The sequence below is a fragment of the Oryctolagus cuniculus genome, chromosome 4 (assembly GCF_964237555.1).
Source record: "Oryctolagus cuniculus chromosome 4, mOryCun1.1, whole genome shotgun sequence".
Taxonomy (NCBI): domain Eukaryota; kingdom Metazoa; phylum Chordata; class Mammalia; order Lagomorpha; family Leporidae; genus Oryctolagus; species Oryctolagus cuniculus.
In genome coordinates, this window is record NC_091435.1 from 12919251 (window position 1) to 12931913 (window position 12663).

The 12663-nt window shown below is 53.9% G+C and overlaps 1 protein-coding gene across 4 annotated transcripts in view; it reads right to left on the reverse strand.

Annotated features, from left to right (window-relative positions):
• Positions 1 to 12663, reverse strand: part of HUNK (hormonally up-regulated Neu-associated kinase) — a 106577-nt gene that overhangs the window by 63450 nt on the left and 30464 nt on the right. For all 4 annotated transcript variants that reach the window (XM_051859489.2, XM_051859488.2, XM_070071879.1 and 1 more), the window contains exon 2: positions 773 to 1065. In XM_051859489.2, the coding sequence (XP_051715449.1) occupies positions 773 to 1065 (293 nt within the window). The remainder of the gene's footprint in view (positions 1 to 772; positions 1066 to 12663) is intronic.

A 12663-nucleotide genomic window follows, 5' to 3' on the forward strand; every position in this document is an offset into this window, starting at 1 on the left:
AGCACTTGGGCCACCTTCTGCTGCTTCCCCAGGCCATTAGCAGGAGGCTGGATTGGAAGTGGAGCAGCCGGGGCTTGAAACAGGGCTGTCTGTGACACTGCCCACTGCGCCACAACACCAGCCCTCCATTCGCCCTCTGAGGGAACAACAGGCTGCTATAAACAAGTTGGCTTTCATAATTATTTTCAGAGTTGCTTTGACTTCTGGGGAACACGCCTCCGCTTTGAGGGCAAGATCACAATTCCAATGGTGATTCCGTTCAACTGGAGCAAACAGCCACTGAGCTGCTACCGTATGGCAAGCAGAGAGAATGAAAGCCCCACCCCTAGCACCAGCAGAAAAACAGCCTCACGTCACCTGAACACTCAACACTTCTCTTAGGCACCCAACCAACAGGTCTCACAAAACAGCAAGAAGGAAAAATAGCACTTAATAGTTGCACGGAACTTATTACACAAACGCTGTTCCAAGCTCTTGGACTCTTAGGAACACCTGCAGAAGGGTTATTAGTCCCATTTTACAGATCAATAGACTGGGGATCACAGAAGTCACCAAGGTCACACAGCTGTTAAAGGGCACACTCAGGACTCCAGCCCAGGAACCCTGGCTTCAGGCCCTCCCCATGAACCGCCACACCGGCACTGCCCCACCACAAAACAATTCCCTGCAACAGTGTGCAAGGATTGTATCACAGGCTGCAACGACCCAGTCTTGCTGGAACCATGCACTCAGCACAGGCTCGGCCACCTGTGACCACGTGGCAGCCCCTCACCTGTGCACCACCCCAGCCCGGTGCAGGTGCTCCACGGCAGAGATGAGCTGCCGGATGTATCTGCGTGCCTCGGACTCCTCCAGCCGCTTCTTCTCGTAAATCTTGTGCATCAGGTTGCCGCCAGGACACAGCTCCATGACCAGGTAGTAGCTGTTCTCCGTCTCTAAGATATCCAGCAGCTGCGTGATGTTGGGGTGGCGGATCATCTGCTGGATCTGGCCCTCGCGCCGCAGGTTCTTGGTGACGTAGGTGTCCTTTTTGGCTCTCTTCTTGTCGATGACCTTTATGGCCACCTACGGAGAAAGCAGAGCCGTGGCCGTTATCAGCTGGTACAGGCAAAGGTTACTCCCCGAGTCCTCGCAGGGACCCTGGGAAAATTCCAAGCTGCTTCTCTGAGCCAGGAGAACAGCAAAATGGAAAACAGCATCAAGGAGAGAAAAAGGAAGGGAGGGAGGGAGGGAGGGAGGGAGAGAGGGAGGGAAGGAAGAAGGGGAGGGGAGGGAAGGAAGGAAGGGGGGAGGGAAGGAGGGAGGGGGGCGGGAAGGGGGAGGGGGAGGGAAGGAGGGAGGGAGGGGGCGGGAGGGTAGAGGAAAGGAGGGAGGGAGGGGAATGAGGGGGAGAAAGGGAGGGAAGGAAGGAAGGAGAGAGGGAGGGAGGGGGAGGGGGAGGGAAGGGGGGAGGGAGGGAGGGGGAGGGAAGGGGGAGGGAGGGAGGGAGGGAGGAAGGAAACTGGAATGCCAGGGAAAGTCAAAAGACTCAATTATTAAAGGAGAGGATGGGATGGACTTCAGCAACTCGCATTGGTGGTTAAGCCTGGGAGGCCTGGAGGGCTGAGGCCAGGCCAATCTCAACTCCTACAGGGCAGCGGGCAGGGGTGAGGTGCTGGTCTCCTCCAGCAAAGGACTCTCCCTGCTCACTCTCAGGGCCCAGCGCCAGGTCTGGACCCCTCCACTCCCCCAAACCATCCCCCACCTTCAGGTCACGGCTAGGGAGTGGGAAGGGCACTACCCAAAGACACTCCCCTAGCTTTGCCATTGCCCTTTCTCTGCCCGGCACAGGCCCTGGGGCCCGGTCTGGAGTTGACCTCCTCCTCTGGGCAACCGCTGGGCCCTGCTGCTGTCAGGACCCAGACCCTGCACTGCTGCTGGGTGGCATCTCAGCTACCCCTGAGCAGCTCCTCCTGGGTCCTCTCCCCAAAGCCAAATCGACTTGTCCTAGAAGGCGGGGAGCAGGAGGTGGGGGCAGGGCAGAGAAAGTAAGCAGGAGGGAGCAAGGGAAGGCAAGAGGGTCTCATCTACCCATATCTGCACCCCTCACCTGTAGGGGCTCTAAGACATTCCACTGGTTTCACCTGTTCTTTCTTATTGCTTCGCTCCCTCGCTAAGGTGAGCAGCCAAGACCAGCCGGTCAGCCCCTCCCCCCACATTTCCTTCCCTTGTTCCCATACAAGCATTCTGGGGCAGTCCAGCACCCAGCTCCGAGGTCTGTAAGGAGACAAGAGCATCCCAGGGACACCTTATAAACGATCAAACAAGTCACCGGTGCAGGAAAAAGACGCTTCTATGTATTTCCCTTTTTGTAATTGGGTTTTGTAACTGCTTCTCAGTGCAGTCTACATATTAGTACAGAGGCACCGACACACAGATAAATAAAATAACAATTGATATAGATAGATGCATATTTGCAAGGAGAGGCTCAACTGTTATTTTTTGGACACTGCTCACAATTCTTTAAATGTGCAGCGTAGTAACTAACGCTAACAATAACATACCGCATACTTGAAAACTGCTAGAGAGTAGATCTTAAATATTCTCACCACACACTCAAAATCACAGCTGTGTGAGGTGACAGATGTCAATCAGCTTGCTTCTGGGAACCACCCCCAACACAGATATACGTATCAAAACACCATGTAAATTTCTCTGTCAAGTAAAAATCAATAAAGCTGAAATAAGTACTCTGAAGGAAATAAAGGACAAAAAGTATAAAGCGAAGGCAAATTTTCAAAGAAGGAAAAGAGAAAGAGAGGAAGAAAGAAGGAGGAAGGGAAGGAAGAGAGGGAGGGAAAGAAAGACGGCCTGGCCACCTCCAGCCTCGGCCATCGCACCAATGCCCTCCAACTCTTCTCCCTGCGGATTCACTGCTGCCCCCAGGAGCCCTCCTGCGGCTTCTCCACCAGTGCCTCGCCCAAAACACACACCATGGTCCAGCCCAGACTCCCAGCTCCTCTCCGGGTTCTCCTGCCACCTCCCTCCCCCACCCAGGTCCCCCAGTCCTTCAGTGGCTGCACTAAGTGCCACCTCCCTTCCAGAGGTGCCTCCGCCCCTCCCCACGCACGAGCAGACGACACAGCACCTGCATTAAGACTTAAGGCACTCACTGCTTAACGTAGGGAACCCTTGCCCTGTGCCACACACAGTATTTTATAAACAGTAAGTGACCCATAGGTGACAGACAGATGGAACCATCAAAGCAAAACTAGCTGTCAACAGCTTATCTGTCATCTCTTCTCAACAGAGTCTTGTAAGAGGAAATTGCTGGCCCCCAGTCCAAAGATGCAAACACCACTCAATGGCCAAGGACAATCATTCAGGGGCTGTGTGTGCCACGCAGCTGAGATGCATCACTGGTCAGCTAGGGCCGATACCCTCAGCCACAGAACTTAAAGTCACACTCTGCCACTGCTTTGGCCCCAGTGAGCTCATCATATGCTAGACTAACAGTTTTATAAACTGCATTTGTTCTTGACAGCCCTCCAAAATCACACCACACACACACACACACACACACACACACACCCGGGTCGCCGAAGAGTTCATGGAAATGCATATTAGGATATAAAAACTAGGCATGCGATTCAAAATTTTTGCACCAAAATAAACATCTCTTCATTCAATTTTCCATGAACTTTCTGTGACGCCCCCTCTGCATATCCCTCTTCTTGAGAGTACAGGGAAACAGGGTGTTGAAAAGCACAATTAAGTGCTGTCTCTGCTTAACCCGGTGTTGCAACTCTAAAAATTACACCCTTGGGCAACCAGCTCTCAAAAGTACAATAAGTAAACAACAGTCAAAAAGCCTGGCAGTCAGGCAATCAGCTTGTTTTTTAACAGAGCACACAATCATTGCCAGGATCATGTATTTAGCTCCTTAACTGCCTCTACTGGACTGCCTGCCTAATGGTCAGCCAAAGATAGTAAACCCTTGTCCCAGGATCGTGTCGATATGATTTTATTTGGGAAAAGGCGACATAGTGGATTGCGAGATGAGATTAACCTGGACTATCTGTGCCCACCCTAAATGTGCTCCCCAATGTCCCTTACAAAATAGGAGCAGAGGGAGATTCCGCACAACACAGAAGAGAAGGCCATGGGAAGGAGGAAGCAGAGGCCCGAGTGCAGGGGCCACAAGCCAAGGGATGCCAGCAGCCAGCAAAAGCCACAGGGAAGCAAGCAAGGATGGCTGGACCCCCAGAGGGAGCTCAGCCAAATCAGAATGCTTTAAGGGCTGATTCTGAGGTCAGAGTGCTATTTAAAGCAATTGTCATTCTACGAGTCTGCTGTGGGGACTGCTTCCCATGTTGGAGCATTCACTCCTTTATAATTCTATTACTATTGCCAGACACTTAATCCTATTCATATGATCACTTTAACACTTAATCCTATTCATATGATCACTTTAACACCTAAGATGGTATTTTTATCACCCAGCTTAAGGGGATTTGGGGTCCCATGACAAGCTTTAAACTATACCCTTAGAAGTAAGTCCATAAAAATGTATGCAGAACTATACAGCTTTACAGTTATAAACTTCATACACTTCACAGCTACAACTTTAAGAACATAGTGAAATCTTCCCACCATGCCCACCCTCCCATCCATACTCGGCCCAAGTGCTTGGGCCCCTGCACCCATATGGGAGACCCAGATGGAGTCCTGAGTTCCTGTTGGCCTCACCCAGCCCTAATGAGGAGTTGCAGCCAGAGAAATGAACTCGTGGGTGGAAAATCCATCTCTCTTCTTTCCTTCTCCCTCTCTATCTCTGTCTCTTCCTCGGTCACTCTACCTTTCAAATAAATGAACAAATAAATACATCTTAAAAAGACAAAGAGTAAAAGAGAATACACCGTCAAATGGCAGTGAAATAAGCAAGCTGGGGGTGCTCCAGACAACAGAAGGGAAAGCCCAGTGGCTGCCACTGGGCCTCATTGATTCTACTGAGGCCTTCCCAGCCCACTCTGGGGTGTGTGTGTGTGTGTGTGCATGTGTGTGCATGTGCACACACAAGCATATGTGTATATTCTGGGGGTAAAAAACAAGACTCCAGCTCGTCAGCACATCCAAGCTGCAAAGACCCCCAACATTTTACAAAGGAACCCATTTCCAGAGATTTCCAACAAGACTCACAGCAAGGCCTGGCAATGTGGCAGCTGCAAGGGATTACTCAGCACTCATGAAGTAATGGCCTGTCTCACAAAATACCAACACTACTCTCGCCCCTCTTCTGTGTCCAAAACTAACAAAGCCTACCAGGGATGCATAAAATTAGCAAAGCAACTTTCTAATAAACAGCTAAGTTCATGAGAAAGAACTGCAAATCCTGCAGGTCAAAGAAGGGAGCAGATCCAAATTCACCAGGCAGCAGCAGCGGCAGGGGGTGTGGGAGCGGTGGATTAAGCTGCCGCTTAGGAAGTCTACATCCCACACCTGGAGTGCTGGCTCGAGTCTTGGCTGCTCCGCTTCCAATCCAGCTTCCTGCCCATGTGCCTGTGAGGCAGCAGAGACGGCTCAAGTGCGTGAGTACCTACCATCCACCTGAGTGGAGTTCCCAGCTCCTGGCTTTTCTGCGTAGCCCAGCCCTGGCTGTTGTGGGCATCTGGAGGGTGAGCAAGTAGACAGAAGACTGCTTCATATTCTCTCTCCTCTCTCTCTCTCTCTGCCTTTCAAATAAACGGAGTGAATATTCTTTAAAAGGAAATAAATTCACAAGGCAGCAGCTGTAGGGGTAGAGAAATAAAGGATAAAGGACAGATCACAAAACCCCAGGGACGAAAGAAAGAAGCAGAGGGCTTGCCCAGCATGGAGTGGGAACGTTCTTGCGTCCAAGGCAGACACAAGAGAGGACACAATACAGGAGACGAAAAGGATCCGTGTGGATCCCAACCCATCGGGACCAAAGCAGCTGCATAAAGAGATTCACACTGGAGTCCGTGCTGAATTTCACCCAGAATGAGGGCTGCAGGGACCCCTTGGGGCCCAGCAATGGTGCACACTTCCAGAACCCAACTGGTCCCTGAGATAATGCCAACACCAGGCGCACAGCGAGCGTTCCTTAAACTCACGCTGCTTCTAGCACACCGCTTTACGTCCAATCAGTCAGCCTGGAGAGGCTGCAATTCAGCCAAGGAAAACAGCCTGCACTGCCCTGACCTGCGGTTGCAAACTCCGCCATGGAGTTGCTTTTCAGTCCCAACGCAGTGGGTTCCTATCAGCCCACTCTCTCATCCTCTTTAAATATTGACTTAGTTGAGACTGTCTACAGAGGATCAGAGCTAACAGGATTTTCAATTCATCCCTGCATCCGAGATCGCCCACCACTGCCTTTAAAATTCATTACTCTGAAACACTTCTAGAATTGTCGATGTATCTAACCTCCGAAGCAAAAAAATCAGATGCAAAATGGATCTTCCAGACGACTGAGAGGAAGGAAAAAATGTTGATCCAAGAGATTCCTCTTTACCATGACAAAAGCATACGCATATGCGTGTTTTACACATTAGCACAAAAACACACATGCGTTTTACACACCATACAAGGCCGGCTGTATTTCAGAAAGTTCATAGCCTTCCCTCCATCAAAGCAGTTTAAAGCAGTTTTCCTCCATCATGTCTTAAAGAATCAAAACACACAGAGACAAGGAGGCCCTGATCCACTGAAGTTTCTCTTTACATGGAAATAAGCAGAAAAAAAAGAGAGAGAGAACTTCCTTCCCAGAACACTTGGGCTTCTTTCTTTCTTGCGTTCTCCTTTTTCTTTCTTTTTTCTTTCTTTTTTTTTTTTTTTTTTTTTAAGATTTATTTATTTGAGAGGCAGAGTTACAAAGAGAGACAGAGAGGTCTTCCATTTGCTGGTTCACTCCCCAAATGGCTACAACAGCTAGAGCTGAGCCAATCTGAAGCCAAGAGCCAGGGAGCTTCTTCCAGGTCTCCCAGCTGGGTGCAGAGGTTCAAGGAGCTGGGCCATCTTCTACTGCTATCCCAGGCCAGAGGAGAGCTGGGACGGAAGAGGTACAGCGGGGACACGAACTCGCACCCATATGGGATATCGGCACTGCAGGAGGTGGCTTAGCCTACTACGCCACCACATCAGCCCCAACTTGGGTTTCTTAACGAATACTCTGTGCTAAACTCACACGAACCTTTCCTCCATCAACACACAGTTATCATGCCCAGAAACACCTGTTGCTGCTCTAGGTGACAAGTGCATGCTACGGGACAGGGGAGAGCCCCAGCCCATTGGTGAGGGATAGTTCAGATTGCCAGTTGTGGTTCAAGATTCCCAGGTGTCATGAACTGAATGGCGTGCCCTCAAAATTCACATGTAGAATCCCTAACTTGCTATGTAACTGTATTTGGAGGTAGGCCTTTCAAAGAGGTTATTAAGGTTAGGTGAAGGCTGGCGCCGTGGCTCACTAGGCCAATCCTCTGCCTTGCGGCGCCAGCACCTCAGGTTCTAGTCCTGGTCGGGGCACCAGATTCTGTCCCGGTTGCTCCTCTTCCAGTCCAACTCTCTGCTGTGGCAGATGGCCCAGGCCCTTGGGCCCTGCACCCGCATGGGAGACCAGGAGGAAGCACCTGGCTCCTGGCTTCAGATAGGCGCAATGCGCCGGCCATAGTGACCACTTGGGGGGTGGGGTGTGAACCAACGGGAAAAGGAAGACCTTTCTTTCTGCCTCTCTCTCTCTCTCACTGTCTAACTCTGCCTGTCAAAAAAAAAAATGTTAGGTGAAGACTCTTGGTCTAATAGAACCAGCGCCCATGTGACACCACAGATGCACATTTTCTCCCCCATCCCTCAGAATGCCCAACAAAGGCCATGTCAGGACACAGCATGAAGGCAGCCACCTGCCTGCCAGAGAGAGGCCTCAGGAGAAACCAAGCCTGCCAACACCTTGAACTTCTAGCATCCAGAAGTCTAAAAAAAAAAAATGAATGTCTGCTGCTTAAGCCGCCTAGCCTGTGGCAATGGGTATGGCAGCTGGAACAGACCAGCAGGTATCTGAACATGCTGCCACTGTGCAGGATTCCCTGCAGAACAGTGAGAGTCTGAGCAAGAACAAGGGGGCCAGGGCCGGGAGTTTGGTGCTGTGGCTAAGACGCGGCTTAAGGCATAGGCATTCCATACCAGAGTGCCTGGGTTCGAATCCTGGCTCGGCACCTGATTCCTGCTTCCTGTTCATGTGCACCGTGGGAGGTGGCTCCCTGCCCCCTACATGGGAGACCTGGATGGAGTTCCTGGCTCCTGACTTCAGCCTGGCCCAGCCCCGGCTGTTGCCGGGCATTTGGAAAGCAAACCCGTGGATCAAAGAAGTCTCTGTCCCTTCTCTCTCTCTCCCTCTGCCTTTCAAATAAAATGAAAATAAATAAATAAATAAATCTTGAGAAAACAATGAAAGCCTTCATTCACCAAGGGCTTGGGCCAGATTCATGGTTCCTCTTCCGACCTCCGCCTGCTGCCCACACCCCTGCAGCTTGGGGCAGCCCAGCACAGCAGCTGGGCACATGGGATCTGAAGCCAGGAGCCCCGACTTCAAACCCTGCGTCCACGATGTGGTAGCTGGGGCCTCTCCATGCCTCAGTGTCCTCCCTTGTTTAAAACACAGAGCAGGGATCCCAGGGGCCACCTCGCAGGGATGCTGGAGAAAACAACTACGGGGGGGGGGGACCCCAGGATGCGCATTTAAAGGCACTGGAAACACCTCCTGGAGCCCCCAGTAAGAGGCAGGCATTAGGACCGGCATGTTTTGTACATGAACAGTGGGCAGACTCGGTAGCCAGGAAGCCCCTGACACCTGTCCCCTTAACTGCCTCTCCAGGGCCCTCCTGACGCCCAGCCCAGGAACCTACACCCCCTTCTAACTCCCACTTCTTGCCCACCCAGGTGCCCTACCTCCCGCTCTTCTCCCTGACCACCTGCCCCGGGCCTCCCTGGGCTCCCACCAGGGACGTACGTGCCACCTCCTCCCTCTCCGTGACTCCGTGGGCCATCCCTAAGCTGTGAGCGCCAGCACCCTGCTGCCCCCTCTCTCCTGATCCAGCCCTGTCCATGGCTCTCTCTACTTGGAGGCACCCTGTGCCCCTCGAACCCATCACCACCTCCCCTTGCTCCTCTCAGGGGCTCCCCAGCTCAGCCTACAGCACCTCCACCCGCAGGGGGGCCCAACTGTGTGTCCTCCTCACCTCTCTCCTCCCCCACTGCTGCAGCCGCAGGCCTGGGTCAGGCCTCCCTGCTCGTCCCCCACCCCCACCCACTCAGGCCTCGAATTCCTTCCCACACAAACTCCATACTCCCACTCCTCTCTCTGGCCTCAGATTACACTGCTCCCCCACCGGGCTGGCTCCGGTCACCCTGCACCTCCCCAGCTGTCACATCCATCACACACACACTTAGTGGTTTGCAACACTCTGCTTTACTCCCCAGAAAGGCAGGAATCTGCCTCCTAGCACCTAGCCTCCTAGCACCGAGGCTGGTGCAGGGAGAGGGAGGGAAAAAGGAAGGGGGTGGGGGGTGGGGGGTGGGGGGCGGAAGGTCCCACCAGTCCAGTACTGAGGTGGTTGTGTAAGTCCTTGGTGGTCTCTACCACTGCCTTGGTGAGGTCTAACCACTTGCGCCCTCAACTTCCTCAACTACAACAGAGCAGTAAACCAAAGCCTCTCCTCCCACCACTGAAATGATAAACGTGGTTTTGTGCATAACTGCGCTGCAGAGCCCACAGGCCCCCCATGAGAAACGTCATCTTCCCGGAAGGCTTCTCTGGGCAGCCCAACTATGCCTCCCCCCACCCCCGGCAGCACCCTGGGTCGCCTGGCCCTGCCCTGTCCTCCTGCCATGACCCACTGGGCTGCAGCACCATTCCCCTGCCTGCAAACTCTGGGGTCAGCCCAGGGAGTCCTTCTCACTCCTTCTCGAGGCTCTGTGGGGCCACCTTTCTGGAACCTTCTTTCTGACACCAAACCCCTTGGACGTGTCAAAAGGTGGCTCAACTTGCCGGTGCCATGGCTCACTAGGCTAATCCTCCGCCTTGCGGCACCGGCGCCCCGGGTTCTAGTCCCGGTCAGGGCGCCGGATTCTGTCCCGGTTGCCCCTCTTCCAGGCCAGCCCTCTGCTGTGGCCAGGGAGTACAGTGGAGGATGGCCCAGGTGCTTGGGCCCTGCACCCCATGGGAGACCAGGAGAAGCACCTGGCTCCTGGCTCCTGCCATCGGATCAGCGCGGTGCGCCGGCCGCAGCGTGCCGGCCGCGGCGGCCATTGGAGGGTGAACCAACGGCAAAGGAAGACCTTTCTCTCTGTCTCTCTCTCTCACTGTCCACTCTGCCTGTCAAAAAAAAAGAAAAAAAGAGTGTAAAAAAAAAAAAAAAGGTGGCTCAACCTCACACGCCCGGTGCCCAGTACTAACAGGGACAGAGACTGAGCTCAACAAGCACGCACGGGGCAATGCCAATGCAGGGTGAGCTGAGCCAAGGAGAAAAGGGGGCCTCCAGCCCTCCCCTGCTGCCCAGGCTCTGCCCCGGCTGACAATAGCCGTGCTGGCACCAGAGAGTGGGCAGGAGGAAGCTGAATGGCTCGGGGGGGTCAGAGCTGAGAGACACGATCAGGATCATGGCCAAGGGGGCAGCAGTGGACTGTGGTGTGGGCTGGCAGGGTCCAGCCCTCCTGCTGCAGGAAGTGCCCTGGTCTGGCTTCCTAAGAGCATGGCGAGGAGTCGGGGCGGGGGGGGTGCAGGGGTAACAGGACCAGGGAGAAACAGAGCAGGGCGGCCGGCGCCGCGGCTCACTAGGCTAATCCTCCAACTTGCAGCACCGGCATACCGGGTTCTAGTCCCGGTCAGGGCACCAGATTCTGTCCCGGTTGCCCCTCTTCCAGGCCAGCTCTCTGCTGTGGCCAGGGAAGGCAGTGGGGTGCTTGGGCCCTGTACCCCATGGGAGACCAGGAGAAGCACCTGGCTCCTGCCTTTGGATCAGCACGGTGCACCAGCCACAGCGCGCCGGCTGTGGCGGCCATTGGAGGGTGAACCAACGGCAAAGGAAGACCTTTCTCTCTATCTTTCTCTCACTGTCCTGACCGCCAACCAATCAGCAACCACACCCCCTGGGGTTGGGCCGGGCCAAAGTCAGGAGACTGGAATCCATCCTGGTCTCCCAAGTCGGTGGCAGGGGCCCAGGCACTTGGGTCATCCTCTACTGCTTTGCCAGGTGCATTAGCAGAGAGCTGGATCAGAAGTGGAGCAGCTGGGACTCGTAAGAGATGCCAGCATGGCAACGGCACAGCTTCACCCAGCACACCACGAGGCCAGCTCCTCAGTGAGTACGTCTTGAACGAATGGATGAACCACAGTGCTCTTCGAAGAAGACGACTCCATTAAGCGGCACCTGTTACAGACTGAACTGCTACGCTCGGATGCTGTGGCCCTAGTTCCCAGTGTGACCGAAGATGCAGATAAGGCTTTGAAAGAAGCACAAGATTAAGCGAAGTTATGAGGGTGGTGTGGTGGTCACACAGGTCGGTGTCTATGAGAAGAGACACCCGTCTTGCTCTCACTGGAGAGGCCACAGCACACAGACCAGCCACGTGCAAGACAAGGCCAGAGCCTCAGGAGAGAACACGCCTGCCCACAGACTGACCTTGAGCTTCTGCCATCAGAACAGGGAGGAGATAAATGTGAGAGCCACTGTGTACGGAGGCCAGGGCCGATGGAAGCTGAAGTGCAGAAAGGAACACTAGGCATCCCTCATTATCCACAGCTGGAGCTGGGGGCGGGAACGCTGGATGGGCTGAATCAAACAAGGTGGGCGCAGGAAGACAGCCCCCAGGGCTCCAGCCCGAGCCTGCGTCCTGTGCAGAAGGCCTGAAAACGTGAGGATTAGCAGGACCCAGCGGGCAGTTTTGAAAATAAATCGGTTTCACGCCTTCTTCCTGAGAAGCGACGTAGGGAAACGCAGCCAGTGGAACCGGCTTCTACGTGGATGCTACCGAGTTCACAGAAAGCAGAAAATAGCCTTTGCCGGCTGCATAATTGATTTGCGCGCCGCTCCCATTCGCAGACGGCGAGAGTGCATCACGGTCCTTTCTGGAGGCCTGTTCATTGCTGCTATTTCTGTGCAAGAGCCCAACCGGGTCTGACCCCTGGCTGCCCTCCTGCTGCTGTGAGCTAAAATACATCCTCCTGTAAATGGGGGGTGAGGGGAGGGGGTTGTGAAGTGTCCTTCTCTGGTTTTGTCAATGCCCCCCCCCCTTCCCTGGGGGAACAGCCAAACTCATTAGCACCGGTCTTGGCCACACAAACACAGGCCGGTGCAGGATAAAGGTAAAAAGCTCAATTCTGGTATAAGAAAAACAGAGGGGCCAGTGCTGTGGCGCACTAGGTTAATCCTCTGCCTGCGGTGCCCGCATCCCATATGGGTCCTGGTTCTAGTCCCGGCTGCTCCTCTTCCAATCCAGCTCTCTGCTGTGGCCTGGGAAAGCAGTAGATGGCCCAAGTTCTTGGGCCCCTGCACCCACATGGGAGACCAGGAAGAAACTCCTGGCTCCTGGCTTCAGATCGGTGTAGCTCGGCCATTGCGGCCATTTGGGGAGTGAACCAACGGAAGGAAGACCTTCCTCTCTGTTTCTCCC